Source organism: Myodes glareolus, chromosome 1 (genome assembly GCF_982192425.1).
Source record: "Myodes glareolus chromosome 1, mMyoGla1.1, whole genome shotgun sequence".
In the NCBI taxonomy this organism is placed as follows: domain Eukaryota; kingdom Metazoa; phylum Chordata; class Mammalia; order Rodentia; family Cricetidae; genus Myodes; species Myodes glareolus.
The window spans coordinates 96,271,210-96,297,395 of NC_142026.1; the positions used below are offsets into that span (position 1 = coordinate 96,271,210).

The 26,186-nt window shown below is 38.4% G+C and overlaps 2 protein-coding genes across 6 annotated transcripts in view; one reads left to right on the plus strand and one right to left on the minus strand.

Annotated features, from left to right (window-relative positions):
- Zup1 (zinc finger containing ubiquitin peptidase 1) lies at positions 1 to 26,087 on the minus strand. 3 transcript variants are annotated; one of them, XM_087910941.1, is made up of 10 exons: positions 25,949 to 26,087; positions 24,030 to 24,626; positions 22,948 to 23,058; positions 19,471 to 19,592; positions 14,178 to 14,346; positions 9,396 to 9,584; positions 9,088 to 9,253; positions 7,295 to 7,446; positions 6,506 to 6,726; positions 1 to 231 (listed from the first exon to the last, which is right to left on the minus strand). In XM_087910941.1, the coding sequence occupies exons 2-10, from the start codon at positions 24,595 to 24,597 to the stop codon at positions 184 to 186; spliced, it is 1,746 nt and encodes a 581-aa protein (XP_087767067.1). In that variant the 5' UTR covers positions 24,598 to 24,626; positions 25,949 to 26,087; the 3' UTR covers positions 1 to 183. The 3 variants fall into 3 exon arrangements, with proteins under 3 accessions (XP_087767067.1, XP_087767062.1, XP_087767069.1); XM_087910936.1 differs by lacking the exon at positions 25,949 to 26,087 and adding an exon at positions 25,773 to 25,913 and having other exon boundaries at positions 24,030 to 24,917; XM_087910943.1 differs by lacking the exon at positions 25,949 to 26,087 and adding an exon at positions 25,773 to 25,910.
- Positions 15,261 to 26,186, plus strand: part of Kpna5 (karyopherin subunit alpha 5) — a 66,319-nt gene continuing 55,393 nt past the window's right edge. For 2 of the 3 annotated variants that reach the window (XM_085690162.2, XM_048425535.3), the window contains exon 1: positions 15,261 to 15,417. The gene's annotated coding sequence lies outside the window, so the exon portion shown is untranslated. Of the gene's footprint in view, positions 15,418 to 17,937; positions 18,184 to 26,186 lie in introns of all 3 variants that reach the window. The other variant, XM_085690157.2, reaches the window with a different exon arrangement.

The following is a 26,186-nucleotide window of genomic DNA, read 5'->3' on the forward strand; positions in this document are numbered from 1 at the left end:
AACAATGCAAACAAGATATTTTATTCAACTAATTACATACAATGAAGTTCTAAGAAGTATAACTTAACAGGCACTTATAACTTAAATGTTATACCAAGGACTTAAGTGAAATCAAATTCTTCGACCATATCAGAGTTCAATATCAGAAAAACAGATAAGTACAAAATCACCGAAATATTTCATTCAAGGAATCTTCTCCGCTGTAAACACTTGAGAAGCTTGTTTCCTGGCCTTGAAAAAAAATCAAGAAGAAAACAGGCAATGAATTATAACCTAGAAACTAATTACATATACTATGTTATCATTTTTTTAAAAAAAATTACATGTATTGTTTTATCTGTGTGTGTGTGTGTGTGTGTGTGTGTGTGTGTGTGTGTGTGTGTGTGTGTGCTATAGAGGTCAGTTCTCTTTATAACAGGTGGATCCTGAAATTAGAGTTTGTCAGCCTTGGCACCAAGTATCTTTGACAGCTGAGTCATTGTGTCAACCCTTTATCTTATCATTTCAATGTAGACAATAAAACCTGGATTTTTTTCAAGATAACAATGAGAAGTCCTAATGGAAAATTATGATCTAAAAGTTAAAAAAAAATAGTAATACATATTTAACAAGTCAAGTCATGAAGAAAATTCTAGATAAAGGCAAAATAGAGTGAAATAAAATGTTATTCTCTGGTGGACTCTGTCAAATGTAAAAATGCTGACTCATAATGATATAGATGGGAGGGGGTTTGAGGAGCACCAGGGGACCAAATAAGAAGTGAAAAGAAAGACAGAGCTATGAGCACCACTCAGGAGGAAAAAGCAGATGGATCTCTGTGACTTCAAGGCCAGTCTGATCTACATAGTGAATTCCAGGACCCTGTCTCAAAAGCAAAAACAACAACAACAAAACCCTTGTTTATTATGAGTTAGTATTCAAATTGTACCACGGCTGGCAGAGGAGCTACTGTATCTGACTTTTGGATGAGGGAGAGTCAGTTTCTTTAAGTGTGTAGCTCTTCGTAAGTTGACCAAGCTCCAGTAGCTGGTCTCATACCCAGGAATATATGAGAGCAAAATTGGACTCTGTGGGTTATGAAAAAAAAATAAATAAAGCACATGATGAGGACTTAGTGGGAAAGGATCTGGGAGAAGTTAAGAGGAACAGAGGAGGAAACCATGGTCAAAATACATTCTATACATATATAAAACATTCATAGAGTTAATAAAATATTAAAAGAATAAAGGAAAATTTGATTGTTTCTACTCCTTCCAAATTTGATTTACAAACTAAAGCATATTAAACTCAGCTAAACTAAACAAATTAGGATAAATAACAAATTAGGATAAATTTGAAATAACCAAATAAAAACTAAGAATGTACTGAAGTAAATTAGCAACTATTATCAAGATGTGAAGAGAAGCTAGGCACAGTATTAAATGCTAGTAATCCATGAGGATGAGGTAAGAGAATGAGGAGTTCATAGTTAACCTAGGCTACACAGTGAACTCAAGAGCAACCTGGGCCAGGTTTGAAAAATTTTTTTATTATTATTTTTTAATTAATTAATTAATTAGTTTGTTTATAAAAATTTCCACTTCCTCCCCTCCTCCCCATACCGTCCCATTCCCCCCACTCCCTCTCCCCCCCCCCCCCCCACTCCCTCTCCTCCTCTCTCTCCAGTCCAAAAATTTTTTAAGTGAAAATAGGTTTCTAGAAAAACATCTCAGTGTTTGGTGATGTGGTTCTTACAAAAGACGTAAGCTCAGTTCCCAACAGCCCTACTGGGTGGCTCACAACTCTAGGTATAGGGGACGCCATGTTCTGGTGTAACACTCACGTGATTTGCACACAGGCACACACACACACACAAATATAAAAATACCTTTTTAAAGTTTTCCTTTTCTTTTTAATGAGAATATGACTAAAGGTTGTTACATACTTATCTAATTATTATTTTAACTAACCTTAATTAGAAAGTATTTATTCTTTCAACTAACAAGACCTTAAATATCTAGACAGGTCTTGAATAAGCAGTTACTCAAAATATATTCACAGAAAAAATATCTTATAGCATCATAAGATAGTTTCAAAAATAAAGTTTTGAATGCCAAACTCTCCTTGTGAATAATAAGTAAATTATTACCAAAATATGACAAAGGAGCCAGTGGAACGGCTCAGTTGATAAAGGCAGTTCCTGCCAAACCCAGTGAACTGAATTTAAGCCCTGGGACTCATATGGTAAAAGGAGACAAACAACTTCTGAATGCCTACCTACACACACCTACACACACACACACACACACACACACACACACACACACACACACTAAAATTTAAATAAAAATAAACATAATTTAATAGTTTTAATAAGGCAGTACATCTCAGCATTGGGAAGCAAAGGCAGGCTGACCTCTGTGATTTCTGAGGCCAGTCTGGTCTATATAATGAGTCCCAGGTCAGTCAAGGATTCACTGTAAGAGTTGTCTCAATTTTCTTTTTCTTATGAGAAAAAAAAATCAAAACTAAGAGTGAGTTGATAGGGGTGTGTGTAGTGTGACGGCCAGCTTGTTGGGGTTTCTGTCCCACCCGGTACCCTACAGCCAGCAAACCCCAAAGAAAATCACACACGGGACTCCATAAGATTATAAACTGATTGGCTCATTAGCTCAGGTTTCTTGTTAACGCTTATAGCTTATATTAACCCATTATTCTCATCTATGTTAGTCATAATGGGTCAGTACCTTTCTCAGCTGGGCAGCTTACATCTTTCCTCTCCGGTGGTCTGGGCAGAACTGGCAGAGGGAGCTTCCAAGAATACTCCCAGTCTCTTTGCTCCACCTCTACTTCCTGTCTGGCTTTCCTGCCTATACTGCCTGCCTGGTCAATCAGCATTTTATTAAAATATGATTGACAGAATACAGATATTTCTCCCGTACCATTTCCCTCTTATTTTTTTTTTAAAAAGAAGCCCCAACAAGCCGGCCCCTCGTACTACATATGGCGCCCAGACGTGGATAACTGAATCCACAGAACGCTTGAGAAAGTTTGGGAAAAAATAGAGTAAAGCATGTTTTGTTGGTAGCAGCAATTTCTCGGGTCTGCTCTGCTTGCTAGAGGCAAGCAAGTGCTCTCATCTAAGAGAGGCTTCCTGACTCAGCTTTAGCTGCAAAACTCTGCAGCTCATTAAGAGGTCCTGCCACGAAATACTTAAACGGTGTTGATGAAAAGCTGAATGCATGCTTTTCAATTTTCAGCTGTAGCAGGAAAAAAGCTGCGCTGTTTTAAAATGCCGGCTTTCTGGGCTGTCCTGCCCGGGCAATCTCTGACTCATTCAGGCAGGCAGTCCAACTGAGTGTGGTCTGTGAGCAGAATGCTGCAGTTTGCTTGCTAGCAAGGACCTTGAAACACCATAGAGTTGCGGCAGTGAACACAGCTCTGGCTGGTATCTCAGCCATGAGCCTGGAAAGCTAAGGAATGGGCTGGGTCTAACTGTCAAAGCCATGGCTTTGGTCCTACCCATTAAAGACTCATGTGGTCAGAAAAAGAGAGATATACAGTAAAGAGAGATTCAAAGACAAAGAAAACCTCTAAATATTTTACAGTGTGTTAAAAATATATGCAGGCTAAAGGTTAAAGTCATTAAAAATAAAAAAGAAAGAGAGAAGTAGGGTGTGGTGATACACATCTTTAATCCCAATGCCTGGGAGGCAGAGGTAGATTGACCTCTATGACTTCAAGGGGCAGAGGTAGATTGACCTCTGTGACCTCAAGGTGTGGTAGTACACGCCTTTAATCCCAATGCCTGGGAGGCAGAGACAGATCTCTGTGAGTTCAAGGTGTGGTAGCACATGCCTTTAATCCAAGCACTGGGGAGGCAGAGACAGGAGGATCTCTGTGAGTTCAAGGACAGCCTGGACCACAGAGTTATTCCAGGACAAAGATATACAGAGAACCTGTCTCGAAAAGTAAAAGTAAAAATAAAAGAAACAGAGGTTGAAATAAAGTTGCATAAAGATGGAAAATACACAGAGAATCTTGATACTGTATGCTATTATGCTCTCTTTGAATTGTCTGAATGCTGAGGAAGGAGCAACAGCTGCTAAAAGACTTTTGTTTATAAATGCTGCTAAACTAACCCAAGATAGGTATTTTGAAAAATACCTTGGCTTTAAAACTGAAGTCAAAATGTATGTTACTTTGGAGAAGAGATTTTGCTTTTGTTTCCACAGAAAATGAGAGGCTGTGGATTCATTCTGAGTTAAGAAAAATCAGGTTCGAGAAAGGAAGATCACCTGAGAAATCTCCAATAGGAACAGATGGCCCAGATGACAGAGTTCTACATCCAGAACAGATTCAAGACTGCTGCCTGAGATGATCAAGACTCACAGGATACTTCAGTCAGGACTTGATTATAACTCTAAATTTTCTTTAAGTCCCCATAAGATCATCAGCGCCCCCAACCAGCAGGAAGTAGCCTGAAATACTAGGCCCACATTCCCAACAAATGGACTATGGGTATTTTCCTTTGATAAAAAAAGGGGGGGGGGGGAATGGTGTGGGAGAATTGTCTGTATTCTGTCAATCATATTTTAATAAAACGCTGATTGGCCAGGCAGGCAGTATAGGCGGGAAAGCCAGACAGGAAGTAGGGGTGGAGCAAAGAGACTGGGAGTATTCTAGGACACAGGAAGCTCTCTCTCCACTCCTCCGCAGACCACCGAAGAGGCAGCATGTAACTTGCCCAGATGCGAAAGGTACAGAGCCATGTGGCTAATGTAGATAAGGATAATGGGGTAACATAAGTTATAAGAGTTAACAAGAAGCCTGACCTAATGGGCCAATCAGTTTATAACCTTATGGAGTCCTGTGTGTGATTTCTCTTTGGGATTTGCCGGCTGTGGGGTACCAGGCAGGATGGAAACCCCAAGAAGCCAGCCCTCATGTTACAGGTGTGGGGAGAGCAGAAAAGGTGGAGGTAGTGAGAATAATTAGAACGCATCGTATACATGTAAGAAATATTAAAAAGAAAAATTGATTTTGTTAAACTTCTTAAAAAGAAGTTTTTTTTTAAGAGGCTACACAGGACCAAGAGCTGGATGAACTGCTACATTGAAGATCTGACTTCACTACTCACTGTAAGTGTCCTCACTTGAAACACAGGAACAATATCCATTTACCTTACAGTGAGGTTATACACATTGATACATGTAAAGCCCTTAGTAGCGGTAATTCTTAAAGGCACAGCTATGATCTAACAAACCCTCCCAGTCCCAAAGGAACAAACTCAAAAGTAAAGAACAGAAAAGACATGTTTAGTATTCTAACAGCAACAGTGACTCACTATCCAAAACTGGAAACATAAAAGCCAGTTAACTTGTTATTCACCTGGAGCCCAGTCAACACCTGGTTACCACTATAGTCTCAAAAGTTACTGTGCACTGGAAAGCAAGCATCAAAACCCATAACAAGAATTAAAATGAACTCTACATTTATCTGGCCAAACTAGTATTAGGACTAAAAATAAGTTTGTAATTGGGGATTAAAGACATTGATAAGAAATCTTTTAAAGCATACTTAAATTGAGTAACCCAGCAAACAATCCTTGTCTTTCTATCCTCAGTTAAGAAGCTGAGATTAGCCAGCTTCTTTTTTAAATCTGACTCCTTTCCCTTGAACCTGCTCTTTCCCATGTCCCTCTCGAGTATTATCTCATCTTTAGAGGAAAACAAATATGAAGTTCTCAAATAAGTGCTCTTTTTAGTTTTCTCATATATTTCCCACACCAGGGCTGCAGACGAGCTCAGTGGTTATGAGCACAGAGTGCTCTTGCAGAAGGTTCAAATAAATTTCCCAGGACCCTCATGCAGCAGCTCACAACCACCTGCTACTCCAGCTCCATGGTATCTATGCCCTCTTCTGGCTTCTATGAGTGTTGCACTCTATGTACAATACCACACTTAAGCACACACAAATACAAGCAATTAAAAATTAAAATCAAAAATAAAATCTTAAGATTCTGGGATCTCATGCATTGTCTAGGCTTAGTGTGCTATGATGCCACTGCAGCTTACAACCTCAGTGGAGGTTTTCTAATGTCTAAAAACTCTTCAGTAATTTGGAGCTCATCACTTAACTATAAATGATAAAGGCCAGAGTTGTTCTAGAACTAAGTATACTCAGAAGGCCAAAGAATAAGATATAGCTCCTGAATCCAATGTACTAAACAGTAAGACCACCCGAGTTACTTACAGATTGTTTTCATAACCACATTATTGTTACTGATCACTTACCTGATATCAAAAGGTAAAACTACAAACTTAAATATTTTATGAAAATGAATTAAGCAACTGGAAGACATTTAGGTAATATCTAAATTTAAAAATGGCCATTTCAGAAATCCAGAGATATCAAAGATAAATGTATTTGCCATTTCATGAAATAGAACGAGTTGTGAGGAGATAAAGAGAATGTTGATTTTTAACTAAAACTTTAAGTGACTTCACCTGATACAGATACTTACAACTTTCTCCTCTGGTGAAAGGACGCCCTCTACTGCTACTATCTGGTACTGCTTATGTTTAAGATTCCCCACAGATTTCCGCAGCTGCCTGAGACTACCAGGCTCTATGTCTTGCTTTAACAGTCTCTGCATTTCTCGGGAAGAACACCCAGGATCAAATATTAGTAAACATAATGTCCTGTTTTTCTTCTCTTCAATTCCAACAATTGTTCGACTATGACCTGGTCAAAGTATAAATAACAGTTAATATCTCACATCTATACACACTTATTACTATATATACATTTGCAGTCTCTGTGTGGGCTTCTGTGTGTTTAAAACACATACACACACACACTCGCAATTTTAAATAAGTGCAGTCTAGAAAGGCTTAACATAGTGACAAATGAGGAAAGACTGGAAGAAGGAAAGCGATGGATAATGAGAGCACTGAACCAGAAAAGCACCACAAGATGCTGTGTCACCCAAGAACGTACCAGAATGACAAGCAACTCTGACAACCTGTCACAACAGCCCCCCCCCCCACCCGGTCACCTCTACCATTATAATCTTGACCTTCCTTAAGCAGTAGTCAATCTGCTGTCTTAAAAATGATAGTTATGCTGGGCGGTGGTGGCGCACGCCTTTAATCCCAGCACTCTGGAGGCAGGGCAGGTGGATCTCTGTGAGTTCGAGGCCAGCCTGGTCTACAAGAGCTAGTTCCAGGACAGGCCCCAAAGCTATAGAGAAACCCTGTCTTGAAAAAAACCAAAAAAAAAAAAATGATAGTTATGTGTATGATCTACTAACCCTGGTGCTGGAGATAGACAGGAGGTTTAGATGTACACACAACCTTTGAATTCCCTTCTCTATCTGAAGAATAATAGTTCAATATCCATTCAAATAAGCGAGGGTGTGTACCCGAAGGACCAGTTGACTTGTGAAAATCAATAATGCGGCACCTAAACAATTGACAAAGAGGATAATTTAGAGAATATTTTACAAATTTTTACATAAATGTAATTTGCAGAAAAAAAATCTTGATCCAGAACAATTTTATGCATTGATAACTTCCCTATGAAGAAAAAAGTAAATATAAATTTTAACCCTTTATTTAGAAAAACTATCATTTTGTGGGGAAAATAATACCTCAAATCACCACTCATATTTCATGAATGAGCTAAAGATTACAATGATTTCCTTACATAAAAAGGCTCCCTGCATAGCAAATAAGAAGCATGCTGGACTTTTAAAACCCATGTGTTATAATCTGGGATACAATAACTTTTATTCTAATGTCAGTATCCCTGGGGCTGCCGAGATAGTTCCATGGGTAAAGATGTTTGTTTTGAAAGCCTGGTGACCTGAGTTCAATCCCTGGGACCCACACCAAGGAAGATAAGGAGATCAACTCCACACATTAGATTTCTGACCTCCACAGACACTCTCCAACACATGCATAATAATAAAAATGTAGGGAGTTAGAGAAATAGTTCAGTGCTTAAAAGCACACATTACTCTTGCAGAAGACCCATATTTGGTCACAGTTGCCTGTTAACTCCAGCTCTAGGGGGTCCAAAGGCACCACACTCACGTGCACATAAACACAAACATGCACATATACATATAACGTAAAAACAGTAAAATAATAACTTTCATGGTTTTTGTTTTTAAAGAAAACAACTTCTTACAGAGGTCTTTCTACTCGGCTAATTTATAAAGTGTAAACAAAAAATACATTAAAAACTTCAATCAAGTTATTGTATGTCTTCATTTAAAAGAAAAATTTTTAATTCTGATTTTAATCCTCAGTAGTAGTCATTTTTTACATCAAAAGCATTCTAAATATTTTACTCCAAAAATAAATAAGGAAATATAAAAATATTCAGAATATATTTGATTTTTTTTCAGTTCCTGTTATAGACAATACTGGTGAACAGCATAGGAACATGTGAGTTCTCCCCTCACCACCCAGTGTTTCCTGTCTGGCCCAGACTATGGTGGCACGCTTCCTTTAAGTCATCGTGACTAAATCAGACTGTTGAAGTAGGTTCACTTCTATGCCATACAAAAATATGTTCTATAAAGCATAACCAAAAGCATTTAAGAGCTTGATTATTTTAAATTCTGGCACAAACGATGCATCCTTGTCTCTCATAGCAATAAAATCTAAAAAAGATAAAAAACTGTTAATGGTTTCTGCCATACTTTGAATGTGCACTGTTCCTTGTAGGCTCACATTAGACTTGATCCTCAGCAGGAAAAGCTATTTGAGAAGGTTGTGAAAACTCTAGGGGGTGGAGGCTTGCAGGAGAAAGGAGATCACTGAAGGCAGGTCATGAACCTTATAGCAGGTTCCCATTTCCTACAGATGCTCTGCTTCTTGACTGCTGATGCAATATGACAGCCAGTCTACTTTCTGCACCTTCTGTTTCCCCACCAAGGTGGGCTGTGTCCCTTGAAACATAAGCCGAAATAAACCTTCCTCACTTCAGTTTCTTTCATTAGCACATTTTATCACAGCATGGATAGTCTGACTGAATTTAATGCTGGTAATTTGAAAATGAATGCAATAATGTTAACTGGAGTTTGCAGGTACATACTTTACTCTCAGTGAGGTCAGAAGTGTATAAATCTCACATGCTCCAATCCAGGCCTTTGTTCCCTGTAATTTGTTATTAAGTTGACAGGCTCCCTGAGGATCAAAACCTTCCTTCCATGCATCTTCAATCATGGACTGAATTTTTGGAATACAAGGAATGGACATACCTGGAATCATGTAAGCAAACAAGTCACAAGGTCAGGTACTATATGCAGAACAATAATACAGTAATATGTACTCTGCTAAGAACCCACAGAGTTTCTAAGACACTTCTTGGCCAGACCCTCTGTATGTATAAACTTTACATACCTTTCAAGCAGTCACCATACACATCGTTTTGTAGTAATGATGAAAGTAGCATCTGGAAGTTTCTATAACCACAACCCCAACCTTTGTCCCCAAAGGATGAATGAAAGTGGTCCACCACTGTAGAGAGCCACACACACCTCACATCTGTGGCAGTGTTCTGATAATATCTATGGAGGGCTTCAATAATTCCTAGAATAGAAGAGATTTGGAATACTTAAGAAGATTCATTATCTCCATTACATGGCTGTTCATGTCTAACATCAGCTTCAAGCTCCACAGAAAAACCTACCAAGTCCACTTTTGATTAATCTTCTCGCACTACAACCTTAGCACATGCTCTCACTGCCCCACAGCCCAAGTTTTCTGATGTCAAAAATAAACCCATGTTTTCTAATACTCAAATAGTACTCCCTGCATTGACCTGAAGTTGTCTGCATCCTTAAGTTCTTCAACTGCAAAGCCTGGGACACAAGAGTACTCACCCTTATAGAACAAACACTCTTCTTGTCTTTCCATTTGTTACATGAACCACTAGAGCTTGCTTGGTCTTCGTCAATCTGCTTCCCCTGAAAGTGTAAGTCTCCTGCTAGTCTACAGCATTAGTACTAATCTGCCATATAGAAAGCTGAAGCCAGTGTCCTGCATCTGACCCTCACTTTTTAGTTTTCTTGACCTAACAATCGAATATTCTGCCAATGAGTTTATAATCTAACTTCAGTACTGTACTTTATATAAAAAACAGGATAGTAAGTGCTATGCAAAGAAAGATAAATATGACAATATTTCTAGAAACATGACCCTAGACTAATGTCTAGAATTTGGTTAAGCAAGGTATTTGGACAAGTTTACATCTGATTCTTCCTTTTAGAAAATTCTTCTATTTAGAATTCTAAAAATCCTGGAAGAACCAAACATCACTTTCAAGTAACTTTTTTCGGATTCTACAAAAACAATCAGAAAATTTATTTTTTCATGACCCCTACTTATTATCTAGTCACACTGTGTCACAGAACATTATAGTTCTTCGTAAAAAATTCTGTCTTCTTTAAAAACTCGGATGATAATGGGCAGTGGTGCCTTTTATGTAGTTCATGGTTTCTCACAGCATGTGGTATGAAAAAATAAAAGTCATTATATGTATTTTATTTGAATGAAATACATGGAAATGTCTTTAGGGAGACAAATTAAAAAAAATATTAATTCAAAATAATCATTTTACCATAGCTGCAGCTGTGCCCAGTATCATGAAGAGCAAAAATTTGATATAAATTTAAAACAATAATACCTAAACAAAATTCACATTCAAGAAAAAGAACAACAAAAATGACTTGTGACTGGATAGTAAGTTTATGCATGGAGAGAAACAATGATGAAGTGATATGGAACAGACACTCTAGCAACAGAAAGATAAAGGACTCAGACTGAATCAAGGTTTAGGATAGTACTTTAAGAATGAAAAGAGTGAAAACCTATAAGAATAAAATAAAATCATATATATATGTATATATATACATATACATATGACATGCTTGTTAGATGTAAGACTGAAATACCTCATTTCCTGGCAAACTTTGTCTTAGCAATGATATCATACAACCATATTAAAGAATTTTTTCCTTACAACATGCATTTTTTTAAATCCTAAATTACTTTATTTTCCAAAAAAGCTACCTTTTGTTAAATACACTTTATTGTTAAAAATAACAAAGATGTAAATATAAAAAAGGGTATTAAATAATGACTTCTCTAATAAACACTTTCATAATTAACAAAAATAAAAAATAATAATTTCTGCTGTGGACCAGAGAGATGCTTCAGCAGAAAAGGACACTTGCTACTCTTGTAGACACACGTTCAATTCCTAGTGCCCACACTGGGCAGCTCAAAATCACCTGTACCACAAACTCCAGGGGATCTGACATCTTTCCACAGGAAAAAAAGTGTCAATACATGGTGTTAGAGAAACTAGTTCTGTTATATATAGGTGCTTACAAATGGAACATTGTTAGAAATGTGGGAAAACCTCCAGATCCCCAGCTTTCCTTCAGTCCCCATGCCCACTTCTTAATAAACAAATACCAGATACATTAAAAATAAAAAATATAGGGACTGTAGAGCTGTCTCACGGCTACCCTTCCAGAGGACCCAGGTTCAATTCCCAGCACCCATTTAGTGGCTAAAAACATCTGTAACTCCACTTCTAGAGTATCTGATGGACAATTTTGGTCTATATGGGTACCAGGCATCTAAGCAGTGCACAGATATATATGCAGGTGAAACTTCCATACCTGTAACATTTTTAAAATAAAAATATAAAATAGCATGTTTAAAGAATCATAAGGAAATGCACATTGGTGATCTTTAAAGAAACCCTTCCATCTTAAGACAAACAGAACACACACAATGAAGACAAAAACTAATAGATCCGCTGTGTATTGTGGCTCACTACTGCAATCCTAGCATTTGGAAGGATGAAGCGGAGGTATGCTAAGAGTCTGAGGATAGTCATGCTAACAAATGAGTTCCAGTTCAGCCTATGCTACTGAGCCTCTAACTTCCCTCCAAAAAAAAAAAAAATCAACTAAAAAATTCAATTATGTTCAAATTTAAAACTTCTACCTAAAGATCCATATATAGATCTGGTGCAGGGGTAGAGACATGTGGATCCCTGTGAGTTTAATACCAGCTTGGTCTACAAAGAAAGTTGCAGGATAACCTGGGCTATATAATAAGATCATGTCTTTTAAAAAAATATCTCTCCTGGATCTCCTGGATTGTAAGGTACCATGTGGGTACTGGGAGTTGAACCTGGGTTCTCTCAAAGAGCAGCATGTTCTCTATACTACTGAATACTAGGGCATCTCTCTAGACGTGTGAAATCATGTCTTTAAAAAAATATCAAGTCATGGAACTTCAAATCTTTCATATAAACTGTGGTAGTACCCTAGCAAACATACAAAGACATAATTGGAAGAAAAAAATACAAACTTGCCAGAAAACTTACCATCATGAATAAGACACACCTGATTGTTAACAGCAGCTAGCTAGCTCTACAGCTAGTGGAACATGCAAGTCCTAGAAAAATTGTATATACTGAAAATATCAAGTATATAAAAATGTTCATTTGGGTCCAGAAGAAATGATGTATACAAAGCTTTTAGTATCAAAAATGTCATGAGCAATAGATTGGCCATCACACACAAAGCTATTGAGCATTTGAACTGCTGCATATTTAATGAAATATGCTGTAAAGTATAAAATATATAACAAATATGGAAGACTATACAAAGAACATAAAATATTTCAATTAATTGTTCTTGTGAGTTGAACATGATAACCATATCACTATGGAAAAAAACCCCTCTTAATACTCAAAATATGTTGAAATAGTGCTGTAGATACTGGGTTTAAACTATTAGAGGATGGAATTTAGACTTATGGTTCAACAGGGCTTTTGTTGTTGTTGTTAAAACTTTACTGCAAAAGCAATATGGTCAGCAGAAACTATACTTTGACTATTAAAGTGCTCCGAGTTATGGCTAGGATATGTAGTAAGTCATTTTCTACAGAGTGTCTCCAGTCAGCCACCACATTAGGAAGGCAACTGGAGAAAGAACACAGTGTAACATCTTGGTAAGCTATGGTGTCCAGTAATTTAGGCACATATAAAACGTTATTTGAACTTACAATATTTTCAACTTGAAATCCACCACAACCTGAAAGAAATGCTTTTATGATTTTTTTTCATTAAGGTGGTTCTAAAAGATGTAAAATTTTGCAGGTGGCTTATATTATGTTGTGTTCAAACAATCCATAATTTCAGCTAAGGGTTCAGTGGTGTGAGTGCTTTGGGGAACCAAGCATTTTCTGACTGGATTAATGGTATATGTATGGGAGGGAAGTCTCATCTGATGCTGAAAACACTGTCAAAAGGCCCCTGGGTAAGTAAATCGTCAGCCCTAGTGGGAAAGCTATTACAGTTTGCCAAATTGACATCCTATGCCAATCAAATTGCCTTCTAAATGTTTATATTTACATTCATAGATTAATGTTTGGCAGTGGGTGTCATGAACTGGTCAGATAATTTAATAAGAATAAATGACTATTTGATATTCAATCCTAAGTGGGATATCTACATTAACCCCTCCAAGGCTCAGGAAATATCAAGGAAGAGGGGGCATGGAAGGGTTTCTGGCTTTTAACCTAAGTAGCAATGCCTATCTGAACAGTACTCAGGTTACCAACACTCTGTCACAGAGGAGAGGGATGGTTGCAAGGACACACTCATCTCTGATGATTTATAGACATTACACCATTACAGGAGGGGAGCTTGTAAGGCCCTCACCTCCCTCAGATCTACAGGAAGATAGTGGTTACTAGGGTTGGGAAGTGGTGAAACACACATATTTTTTCGGGTCCTTCATCTATGTTCTTACAAGCAACACTTAACCAAAGCCAAATAAACCTTAACATATGCTAATAAAATGTTTTTTTTTAAAAAAAAAACCTAAAGGTTCATTTCCCATTGCTGTTAGTTAATACAAGAGAAACTAAATTATTTTAAATGAATTATTTAACATAAAAAAGGAGTTTAGTTTTAAAATTTTTGGAAAAAAAATATGTGAGCATACAATCTCACCTCAAACTACATTAACTAAAAATTGACAAAAAATCCAGCAAATTCAAACGACTGTATTACCTTAGTGACGTATGCAGCATTAAATTTATTACTCCAGTGGCACATGAAACAGTAAACTGCAACTTGTATTTTCAAGCACTCACCGGAAGTTTTCGTTTTTCCATCATCAATACCAATAGCTATTGATTCCATCATATCAGCTTTTCTGCTGTGAAATTCAGAGGGATGCATTCTTCCCCTGTTAACTTCTATCTCCATGTGCCGTAGCTGCTGTTGTCTGTATCCTCCAGAATTATCTAAACCATACTGCCGCTAATGAACATAAAACAAATAACTTATTTTTACACCCCATTCCTCAAGCAAATGGAAACTTTCAACTTATTTTTTTGGGAGAAATGTATATTGAAATAGTCTAGCTTATGGATTTTTCATACAAATAAGTGTATTAAACCATACATCCATAATTTAGTAACTAGATATTTCTCTGTAAGCTTCTGTAGCTCTAAGAAACAACTAGTTGCTTTCCTTCTAGTATAGGAATGAAAGAACTATCTTTCTGTTAAAGACAGAATTCTCATGATATAGTCTGTAATTTTGTCCCAACACTCATCCACAAAGTCCCACTTTGTCCACAAATCACTCAATCATGCTCTAGAGTAAGTGAGCTGTGTTTTTGCAAATTGTACTGAGACACTCAAATGTATAAAATGCCTTATGGATAAACTTCCTGAGATCTAAACAACTTACAAAGTTACATCTTTGCCATGGTTAATCTTGATTATTAGGGTTGAGGTGACTTAAATTTACCCCAGAAACATTTAAGGGTATGTCTGTGGGGTTGTCTAGATTGAGCTAAGAGAGATAGGAAACCCACCCTAAACATGGCACATCCCATAGCTATTCACAGACTGAATAGAAAGGATAAAGTAGCTCATCTGTCCCTGCTTCTGGGCTGTAAATGCAATGTGACCAGCATTCTTCCTCACACTATACTTAAACCCTCCTTCCTTAAAGTGCTTCTTGTAGTTATTTGATCAAAGCAACAAGTAAGGTCTAAAAAAGCTTACCAAGGAGTGGGCTTCTATTGTAGTCAACCTGGCCAGGGAGTTCTTAGGCAGTTGGAACCTGTTTATGAGGAGGACTGTGGAAGAGTTTGGAACTCCAGGCTCCAAAGGCCCTAGAATACTGTAACCAGGGCTTAAGAGGCCATTCTGATAGAGTGGGGAGACCAGAATGCCAGGAAAATGTGAAGAGTGGAGGCCTGACTGAGAAAGTTTAAGAGGCAAACTGGGCTAGAAGTCATTCAGGATTCATTCTGGCAAGAATCTGGCTTCATTCTGCTTGTGTCCTAAGAACTTCAGAGGCTGAAGATGTAATGGATTGGTAAGGAAATCTCAAGATAAGATAATATTCAGACTACATCACGATTACAGGCTATAACCCTTATGCAGGTCGACAGTAGAGTACAAGGTAGACCAGAAAGCTGAAAATATGAAGTAGTAAAGTTAGTGTGAAGGTTATAGACAAAGCAGGTATGAAAGCAGCTGCACAGAAAGATAGTTCTGTGGGTGAAGACATTTGCTTCTGAAACCTGGTTACCTAACTCCAAACCCTGAGACCCACATGTCGGAAGGAGAGAGCCAACTTTCAGAAAATTTCCTACTTCCACAGACCCACCATGGCATGTGTACACCCTCACACCCACCACAGGTCTGCCACAGCATGTGTACACCCTCACACCCTCAGATAATTTTTATTTTTTAAAGCAGCAGTAATTGTTGTGGTAGTCTGAGTGAGAATGGTTCCTATGGGCTCTATGTTTGAAGACTTGGTCCCCAGTTAGTAGAACTGTTTGGGAAGGATGAGGAGTTATAGTCTTCTTGGAGCAGGCATGGCTTTGTTGAAGGAAGTGTCTCATTTGGGGTATACTTGGAGGTTTCAAAAGTCCATGCCAGGCCCAGGCTTTTTTTCTCTGCCTGCTACCTGCTGATCAAGGTGAATTCCCAGCTCCCACTCTTAGCATCATGTCTTCCTGCCTGCTGATGTACTCCCCACCGTGATAATAGACTAACCTTCTGAAAAACTGTAAACAAGGCCTCAATTAGATGCTTTCTTTTATAAGAGTTGCCTTGGTATGGTGTCTCTTATCAGTAGAACAATGACTAAGATAATTGTTAAATAGATAAACACAAAAGAGAGAAATGTGTCCTGTGACAACAGGAAAGGTACCTTAATTATATCCACTAAAGACTCTAATGAAAAGAGTGATTCATTTGAAAAGAGGGTCTAAACTGAGAATGCCACTGACCGGTCCCACAATCAAAATTTTCTATGGTTGACACACAAGGTCAAATGTAGCTATAGTCCAAGGGGCAAGGCTCCATCCCAAGAAAGTAACCAAATTTGAGTGTTGTCAAAGTGATACCAATCTTGCAGGCATGAAAGGTGCAAGACTCACTGGGTCTTGCACCATGGTTCTAGAGAACCACTGAAGCCACAAATGTGTGGCAGGGTCCTTCCACAGCACAGTCCTACCAAGGAGGCCCCAAGAGCTCAATGAGTAAAGCTGTGAAGGTAGAGCAGAAGTTGTAATAGAGATCGTAGGATGCTGGAGATGACAAAAGCACTGGACATCTACTGAGGAAAGCTGTAGGCACAGAGTGAAAATGACCAAAAGAAAGGCTATTAATGTTATAGGCAGCAGAGCTGGAGAGACAGGACTACCTATGCCCTCTGGAGCTCAGTGATTCCATCAAGAGTCCAAGATGCCTAACACAGAGCTGCAGGATCCGGTGCTCGGGCTGCTGGGCTGTGTTTTGCTTTAATATGATTATTTCTTTTGCTGTGTATCCATTGTTCCTTTTTAGAATGAGAACATCCACTCTGTGTCATCATATGGTAGAAGCATGAAACTTGTTTTGTAATATTATAGAGGCTTGCAGCTGAAAGATTGTATGATCCTCACAAAAGACTCTGAACTTATACTTTTGAACAGTACTGTATTAGAGACTATGAGATCTTTTGAAGTCAAAGAGAATGCACTATACACTGTAAGATAACATGATTTTTTTTAATGTTATAGAAATTTACAGTTAAGACAGTGTTGACACTGTTAAAGACCATGGGGACTTCTGAGGTTGGAATGAATGCTTGTGTCCATGATGGATAGTCACAAGACAAGGGGTGGAAAACTACGGTTTAATAGTGATGTGTTTGGATGTCAATGACAAATGGCAGAGTTGAAATGGCTTATTTTGACTGTCAGCTTGAAGAGATTTAGAATCAGCATGGAGAACTGGTGGAATGGCCCAGAGAGGAAAAGTGTTTGCCATACAAGGCTGATGACCTGAATTAGATCTCTGAAACTCATAGTGGAGAAAGAGAGTTGATTCCCCAAAGGTGTTCTCTGATTTCCACATATATTCTATGACACTGGGCACAAGAACACACACACATACACACATACATATAAAAAATTTTAAAAAAAATTAAAAAAAAAACATGAAAAAAAAAAAACCCGGTCAAAATGAGAGAGCTTATAGATTTGGTTAATTGAATGGGAAACCCACTTTGAATGTGTAGGGCACCATCCTATTGGTTAGGGTTCCACATTGAATGAAGTGAATTGAAACCTGTAACCATTCTGCTGCTTCCTTGAGTGTGGATGCAGTGTAATCAGCTACTTCCCATTCTCCCTCCCATGCCTTCCCTGCTTATAATGGACTGCATCCCCTCCAACTGTCAGGCAAATAAATGCCTCTCCTTTATGGTACTTCTTGTTCTGCATTTGATCACAGCAGCAAGTAACTAATACAGTAACAAAGCTCTTTAAATGTTAGGTACTTTCTTAGTGCTGATATTCAAAAGTAATTGGACTTTTCTATGGTATTATATTTTGAACAGGAAACAACAGGCTATATTTTGAATACCTGTGTCTCAGACCAAGGTGCTATTTGGGGATATTGTGGACGAATGGGAAGTTATGCTTCTCTGGCCCGATTCTCACACCATCAGCTTCTGGCTCACTGTCATGTGAATGCCCTTACCATGTGTTTCCTATCATGATGGTCTAAAACATCTAAGTCATCCTTCCCTTAAGTTGTTTCTATAGACAACTACAACTGGAATGCTGTACAACTAGCATGCAAGGTAAAAAAAAAAGACTGAAAAAAACAATTTTCCTTATTTGTCTCAATTCTGATATGAAAAACATTTTGTAAATAAATGAATAACTAGTTAATTGAGAAGTGGTGAATATCCTAAATTAGATCTTCCAAAACATAGTTCAAGGAAAAATAGTTATGTGTATGATGTCTGAGAAAAAAGGCTTTCAGATGGATGTAAATTAGGGAACATTTTCAGATATATTCACTCATAAAGTAGAAGCAGGTCAATGAGAACAGAAGAATTCTTGGAAGAGGGAAGTTCCCTCGGCAGCCCTGTCCAGACACAGAAGAAGTAAGATGTGACTACACTGCTGAAAAAGGTACTGAGCCATGTGGCTAACACAGATAAGAATAATAGCCTAATGTAAGAAGCCTGAGCTAATGGGCCAATCAATTTATGATTAATGTAGACCTTTGTATGATTTTTTTGGGACTTAATGACTGTGGGAACCAGGAAGGACAGAAATCTCACTCAAGAGAGAGATACTAACTTTAAGCAGACAGACAGAGTCTCAGTACAGTGTCATGATCTGCCCATCATTTGCATAGTTTTACATGCACACTTTTCTACCTAATAGCTACCTAACGTGGAACAAAACACTTTATTTTGATTCTTCATTTAAACACAGGTGGGAAAGAAAAATGAAAACAAAATTCTGTTTGTTTTCTTTAAAATTTTTCACATACTTTATCTGAAATGATTATTCTTGTATCTAAACAGATGTCTACACAGTTGTGTTCTGTTTTGGGGTTTTTTGAGATAGTTCCCAGGTTGGCCTCAAACTCAAAAGATTCTTTCACCTTCCTCTGTCTTCCTAATGCCGGGACTGAAGGCTGTGCCACACACACAGTCAAGAGCAGCTACACTTCCTTTCTGTCTTCCTTTTCCTTATTTATTGGGGGAGGGGTTGTGACTGTGAAAGTAAGGGGAACAGATCACCAGGAGCTGGAATTACAAGCAGGTATAAACTGCCTGAAGTTGGGCCTGGGAAATGAACTCAAGCCCTGTGCTGGAGCAGCAAGCACTCCTAACATATCTTCCAGCTTTGGAGAACTGCCACTTTTAAGTGTTCCCCACCCCAACAAACTATAGAGTACACAGATGAAAGCATTTTTTAGCATAACATAGACAGGCTAGGTAGAAATCTTTTGGGCTGTGAGTTTTAACCTTTTAATGGTGGAGTCATATCTTCAAACATAAGTAAACATCTATAAAATATATTTGGGAAATAAGAACTCTACTCAATAAAACTGTTATTAATTTTTGTACCTGCAACTTCTGGAACTCTTCCCTTTCTTGTCTTGATTCTTCAGATTTCCTCTTCCTGTCTTCTTCTTGTTGAAGCTGGTGAGCTAATTCTCGATCACCAGAACACTGGACTCTGTCCATGCCTATTAGAGAGGACAAGCAACATTCACTAAGCACTCAGGCTACAACAAGCACTTCTCATTGACTAACTGATATCATCTTCCTGACAGTTTTATGAAGTATTATCAGCTGATCTAAAAAAAATTGAAAGGTTAAGTGGATACTTTCATTGATGGCTCTGAATACAACTAACGGAGATTCACTTTTGAAAGAAATATAAAAAAAGAAAGTAATAAAAAATACAAACTATACATTCACTAGCTCCAACTATTTCATTACAGTTAGTTTTACCCAAACAAGTTAATTTTATAGCATAATGACTTGCTTCCTCTTTCCCAGAGAAACTGAAGATTCTCTTATTAGTGGCTTCTGTATAGTATCTTGTTTCTTAGAGTCCTTGATTTTTCAGGGTTTTCCAGTGAAATAGGACTAAGGGCAAGATAGACAGAAACACCACACACAGGCACACAGAGACAGACACACATACAGTCAGAATGAGACAGAAAAACAGAGAGAAAGACACAAAGAGAACATCATTAAATATCATGAGTCATGAGGGGTTTGGGTCACATAATGATACAGGTGAAACATTCCTGATAGTCAGAGAAACAGAGACTAGTAATGAGAGTCAGACCAAGAAGCTGGAAATGCCAGCACCAGTTTGGGAAGGATAGAATCCCAGTCTGAGGTCAAAGTCTTCAGATTTCTGATAGGGATGCTAACAAGAGTTCCAGAGTCCAAAGGTCAAATACTCTTTCTAGAGTCGAAAAGCAAAGAGCAGCAGCAGGAGAAACAAGTCCCAGTCCAGAAGGGAGAGCCAAAGTGAGTCTGCCCCTTCTACAACTGTCCCGGTCCATCTAGAATCCAGCTAAACTGGATGCTACCTCCCGACACTGAATATAAATCTTCTCTATTCAGTTTGCCCACATACACATTTCCCTTGGAAACATTCACAGAGAAACACATAGAATAGTTTAACAATCTTCAAGGTATTCCTCAATCCAGAGACATTACAATCCACAAACCTGATTATTTAATTCCAAAACTGAACATTTTTTTTCTTCCTAACCTCCCAGTTGTTGCTACATCTTTCTATTTGAGGCTCCCTTATATTCTTGGTGATGTAATTCACAACTGATTTTGAACATATCCAAAGATTATCTGCATTGGTTTATAGAATACATGCGCCAATACAAAGCCTATCCATAAAGGAAGAATTAGCAGACACTCAGCTTTTAAAGGTTCACCCTTTCACAGCATTCCCTTACAATCTTACTCAAAAAAAAAAAAAGATAGCTGGGTAGTTTTATGTTAACTTGATGATGCAAGCTAGAGCCATTTGGCAAGAGGGACTTTCAACTGAGAAAATACCTCCATAAAACTGACCTATAAACCAGGCGGCAGTGGTGCACACCTTTAATCCCAGCACTCGGGAGATAGAAGCAGGTAGATCTCTGTGAGTTCGAGGTCAGCCTGGTCTACAAGAGCTAGTTCCAGGACAGGCCCCAAAGCAACAGAGAAACCCTGTCTTGAAAAAAAAAAAAAAAACAAAAAACTAGATTGACCTGTAGACCAGGTAAGGTACTACATGCTTTCAATCCCACCCAGCATTTGGGAGACACATGCAGGTGTAGCTCTATAAGTTCTAGCATGATCTACAAAAGTGAATTACAAGCTACACAGTGAGACCCTGTCTCAAAAAAACAAAAAGATTGACCTGTAGGCAAGTTTGTAGTTCATTTTCTTAGTGACTGATGTTGGAATGCCCAGCCCTTGTGGGTGGTGCCACCACTGGACTGATGGTCCTGGGTGAACCCAGGTTGATCTAGCCAGGAGGGGCAAGCCAGTCAGCAGCACACCTTCAGGGTCTCTGCATCAGCTCCTAACTACAGGTTCCTGCCCTGACTTCCCTCAGTGGTGATTGTTACCTGGAAATGTAAGATAAAATAAACCCTTTTATCTGCAAGCTGCTTTTGGTTGTGGTGTTTTATTACAGAAACAGGAACCCTAAACAAAGGCAATGACATACCAACTGGAGCAGGCAGCAGAGAACCACTGAAGAGGAACAGTCTGCCATCAGTGCTCTAGTAATTTTTCTCTTGCAGTGAGAGATAAAGGAGGTGTGTGATGCATAGAGATCACTGGTATTGGTAGTAAATCACTGAACACTAAAACTCCCATTTTATTATGTTATCTATATATCCTCAAATACTAAGATTGAGTAGAATACAATTTACTTCTCTTAGAGGCTACTTTACTTTTCTGTAAATCCTTGAAACTCATACAAGATCCTTCCACTTCCAAAGCTCCCTAAGAAGTATTTAATGTTACTGTTTAAAGAGACAGACAACAAGACCAGGGAGATAGCTCTGCCAGTGAAGTGCTTGCCTTACAAATACAAGGAACTGAGCTCAGTCCTCTGAACCATGTAAACCTTGTGGGTGTGGCTGTATATGTTTGTAATTCTAGCACAAGGGAATGGAAATAGGAACATTCCTGGGATCTAGCATTATTGATGTACTCCATGACAGTAAGAGACGCCATCTTAAAAGAGAGATATGGCATTCCTGAGGATGACATCCAACATTATGGCATGGTGTCCACACAGGCAGAAACTAGCTGGGCTGCCTAGGAGGGATTTAGACCAGCTGAATCTCTAGAAAAGAGCACCCTTCACCCTGGTGAGCTGCCTGAATGCTATGCAGTGTCCTCCAGGTTTCCCAGATTTTGTAAGTGTCCCACATGACAGGGTGGGTGATGCAGCTGTTTTTGAGCCATTTCTGCTCTTGTAAGTAACTCCTCACCCATACTCCTGTAAGTAACCCCAAGAAAACTCAATGACTCATCAAACTGAATTCTGGTGAACTTTGGTGGTATCAGGACTTTGGTCTGTCATAGGCTCCCTATCTGGGGTAAGTAGACATGTGGGCTATGTCTTCTCAGGGAAAGTTTGTCACACAATAGTTGTAAGATTCACATAAATTCGCCTAGCTTTTTAAATTGGCAGCTTCTTAGTTCAAAACTTTTGCTAGCTAAATGCTAACTTCATTACTTCAAACCAATGAAAGAATGGCCTTACTTTGCCAATAAAAACTTTAAAATGGCAAACACTTCACAAAGCATTATTTTAAATGGTGTACATTATCCATGTCAAGCAAAGCTCAGGATATCAAACTCTGGTTTGAATGGTGTCTCCAAAGTTCATTCTGTAAAACTTTTCTATGAAGTAACTTTCAGTAAAGCAGTGTACCTCCATGAGGACTATTTAAAGAGCAGATTCACTTTTAAATAGTATGACTTCTTTCATTGTATCAACAACCTAAAAAAAACGTGAATTCTAGGGAGTAGAAACTAAAATACTTTTAGACACAAACATACCTTCTTGAAAGCTGCTTTCTTCTAAATGCAAATCCACATGTTCCTGGAGAATATGGTAATTTGTACAGACAAGCCCGCACATGGGACAGTCGTAGAGTGGTTGATGACAGTCTGTGGTAGAGACATAGAAATGCTTGTTTAATTTGCAGAATGTTTAAACTGTTCACCCCATGCCAAGGACTATGTGCAATCTGGCAACTTCATCATATGTGTAAAATGTTTTCCTAGTTAGTATTAAACATGTCACCCGGCATAGTGGTGCACACTTTTAATCATGGCACTAAGGAGCTAGAGGCAATCAGATTTCTGTAAGTTAAAGCCAGCCTGGTCCACACATCAATTTCCAGGCCAGCCACAGCTATACAGTGAGATCCCGCCTCAATAAACAAACAAACAAACCAAGGGCACATCAAAGACTTTCTACTACTTTCTAACCTTTTGTGAAAAGGAAAAACCTTTAGTTGGATTTAAAAGCTACTGTTCACATTAGGGGACTCACAGTCAGTTATAACTCTAGTTCCCTCTTCTAGAATCCATGGGCACCTGCACACAGACACACACACACACACACACACACAGACACACACATCAACAATAAAAATCTTAAAAATACAATGAGAATGCCTACAGAAATAATGAAAAGAAAGGTCAAAAAAGGTCCTCTCTGATATTAGTGATTGAAAAGTATTATGAGTCAATAGAAGATTTTTTTCCTCAAACTCTCAAATATACACTAGCATATACAACATATACATAATTCAAATGAATTTAAAATATGGGAAACAAAAATATAAATGAACACCTTTATTATCTCAGAGTAAAAAAAATGCCACTGTGGGAAATATATGGAAAGCAAACACAAATGAAATGTAAATCCTGCAAAAATTAAAAGGTAAGACACAGTGGTGGAAAACAGCTTAAGTTAAGGATTCTATTGAGAATATATTTTCAAAGCAACCGAATAAGATGTCAGAAATTGAATCTTAAAAGCACATTTGTAGCAGTTACCAAGTCAGCTTGATAGCACAGATTAAACCAAGACTATTGTTTTCATAACAATTTAAATGAATTAAACACTTCACCTTCTAATGGAGTTTCTAAAAGACTGGCGTGCTTTGTTTTCACGTGCGTCTCCATATCTTGACTACACCCCTCTATTTTTCCACAAAAGGGACAGTCAGGAGGACTGTAAGTTGTTTCATAAATTGATCCTGGTACTGTAGACAATCCAGACTGGTTTTCTGGGCTTCTCAGGTACTGTCTAGATTCAGTTATCCTCTCTGTATGAAAAGCTTCATGTTGTAAAGTCCCATCTTTAGGAATGCTTTGGGCTGAATTTTTTGGAAAATTAGATGCACAAGCTGAATGAATATTTGAATGAACTTCCATTGTCCTCTGCAGGGTGGTATTCTGGCTGTCTGGATTTTCATACTGTATTGCATTTAGTTTCCCAAAGTTTCTTTCTGGTGTATTCTGCTCAAAATGAGCAGTTTCAATATGAAAACACATTTCATCATAATTTACACCTGACAACTTGCAAAACGGGCATGTAACTTCGTTTTCCATGTGAACAATTAGGTGAGCCTTCATATCTAGTTCTGAGGATACTGTCTCGCCACAGATGTCCACAGGAAAGCATGGTGGGGACATGTGGCCAGAAATGAAGCAAAATCACAAGTCTGAAAGCAAGAGTTGAAGAAAAAGCACATTTCATAAATTACTTGATCACTCTTGGAGTATTTAGAAGTGTATTAGCTTTGGCAAAAAAAAAAATCAGTGTACTTAACATTCCTTAAATACATATACTTAATTCTAAGCCTCACTCAAAACCTCATCACAGGTTAAGCATCTGTGCTCCAAAAATCCAAAGTCCAAATGTTCCAAAATGCAAAACTTCTGAGCTATGACATGATGCCACTGTGGATCTATGGCTGATCTCATGGGATGGATGACAGTCAAAAACAGACACACTGAAAATATAAATATACATGTATAAGTATACATGAAAATACAAGAGATACATGACACATACATAAATTTTGTGTTTAGCCTTGTATTTCTAAATATTTTAGATAAAGAATATTCAACCTGTGCCTGAATTTCAACATATCAAAGGTAATAATAAAATAAAAAATAAATTTATGAATCAAACATTTCACTAAGGTATGGTGATGTTTTCCATCTCTGCACCCAGAAGGCTGAGACAGGTGGATCTCCATGAATTGGAGGAGAGCCTGGTCTACACAGTTTCAAACCAGTCAGAGCTGCATAGTGAGACTCCATCATACAAAACAAAAATTCCAAGTGTTTGCTTGGTTCAAGAGGTAGAAAAAAAAGTATATTTAATTAGGTGTCCATGCAAGATAAGGTTAAAGAAAAAGAGCAGTCTACTTGCATTTACTTGCATGTAGTAATGAGAAGGGTAAATGTACACTAGTATTAACACTTCCGGGCTTTACAAATGTCAAACTGAATCGTTTTTACATACATGGAAACCCAGTATCAGACAGGTCACTCTAGCCAGAAAATGAACACATACTGCAGAGCCCAAAGATAAAAGCTGAGAGGCTGTAGGAAAACAGCACTCACTCTTGGAAACCAGGAAACCCAGAAAACTGGGTTATAGACGCTGGTTTCATTACATTAGCTAACAGCTCATTCCTCTGAAGCTCAGTATCAAACGAGTTCCGAGACTTTGGATTTGATGGACTAATAGCATGCTGTTTACTTATAGGAAGCTGATTTACAACAACAACAACCAACCAAACAAACAAACAAAAAAGCAACTCTTTTCAAGCAATCACACCACCACCTTCCTAACCCACCTCAAAACAAAAACCGAGGGTAATTATCCCCTTCATCTAAATTCAGCTTTGCAAAATCTCTCTCTCTCTACATTTTCTCCTTTTTCTTGTTTCTCTTCAGACAAGGAAAGTAAGTTTCTGATTCTAGAAGGAAGTTAGTTCTCTTGACACTCAGTTTCGTTTCAGATAAAGGATACAGTGGAAGTAAGATAGGCCAAAGGGTAGGCTGGGTGCGCGGTGGCGAAGGCGGGAAGGCCCGAATCTGACAGAGTTCTGCGCCAACGTCCCACCGGGCTAACGTCCCACCGGGCTCCGGGCACCGGTCCTGCGGCTACCCAGGGCCGGCCAGGAGACGGGGACCGCGGCTGCACCGCCGCCCCTCAGCACCGCGGGAGCCACCAGCGTCCGGCTCCGCTCCCCGCACAGCCCACCCGA

What these genes read in the sequence shown, in the direction of transcription:
- Zup1 (XM_087910941.1), bottom strand. Translation starts at nt 24,597, where the DNA reads ATGTCCCCACCATGCTTTCCTGTGGACATCTGTGGCGAGACAGTATCC. An exon ending in TTTAGAAACTCCATTAGAAG is followed by an intron (nt 23,059 to 24,029) that starts GTGAAGTGTTTA and finishes TCTCTACCACAG; the next exon opens with ACTGTCATCAACCACTCTAC. An exon ending in TGGAAAAACGAAAACTTCCG is followed by an intron (nt 9,585 to 14,177) that starts GTGAGTGCTTGA and finishes CTTCTATTCTAG; the next exon opens with GAATTATTGAAGCCCTCCAT.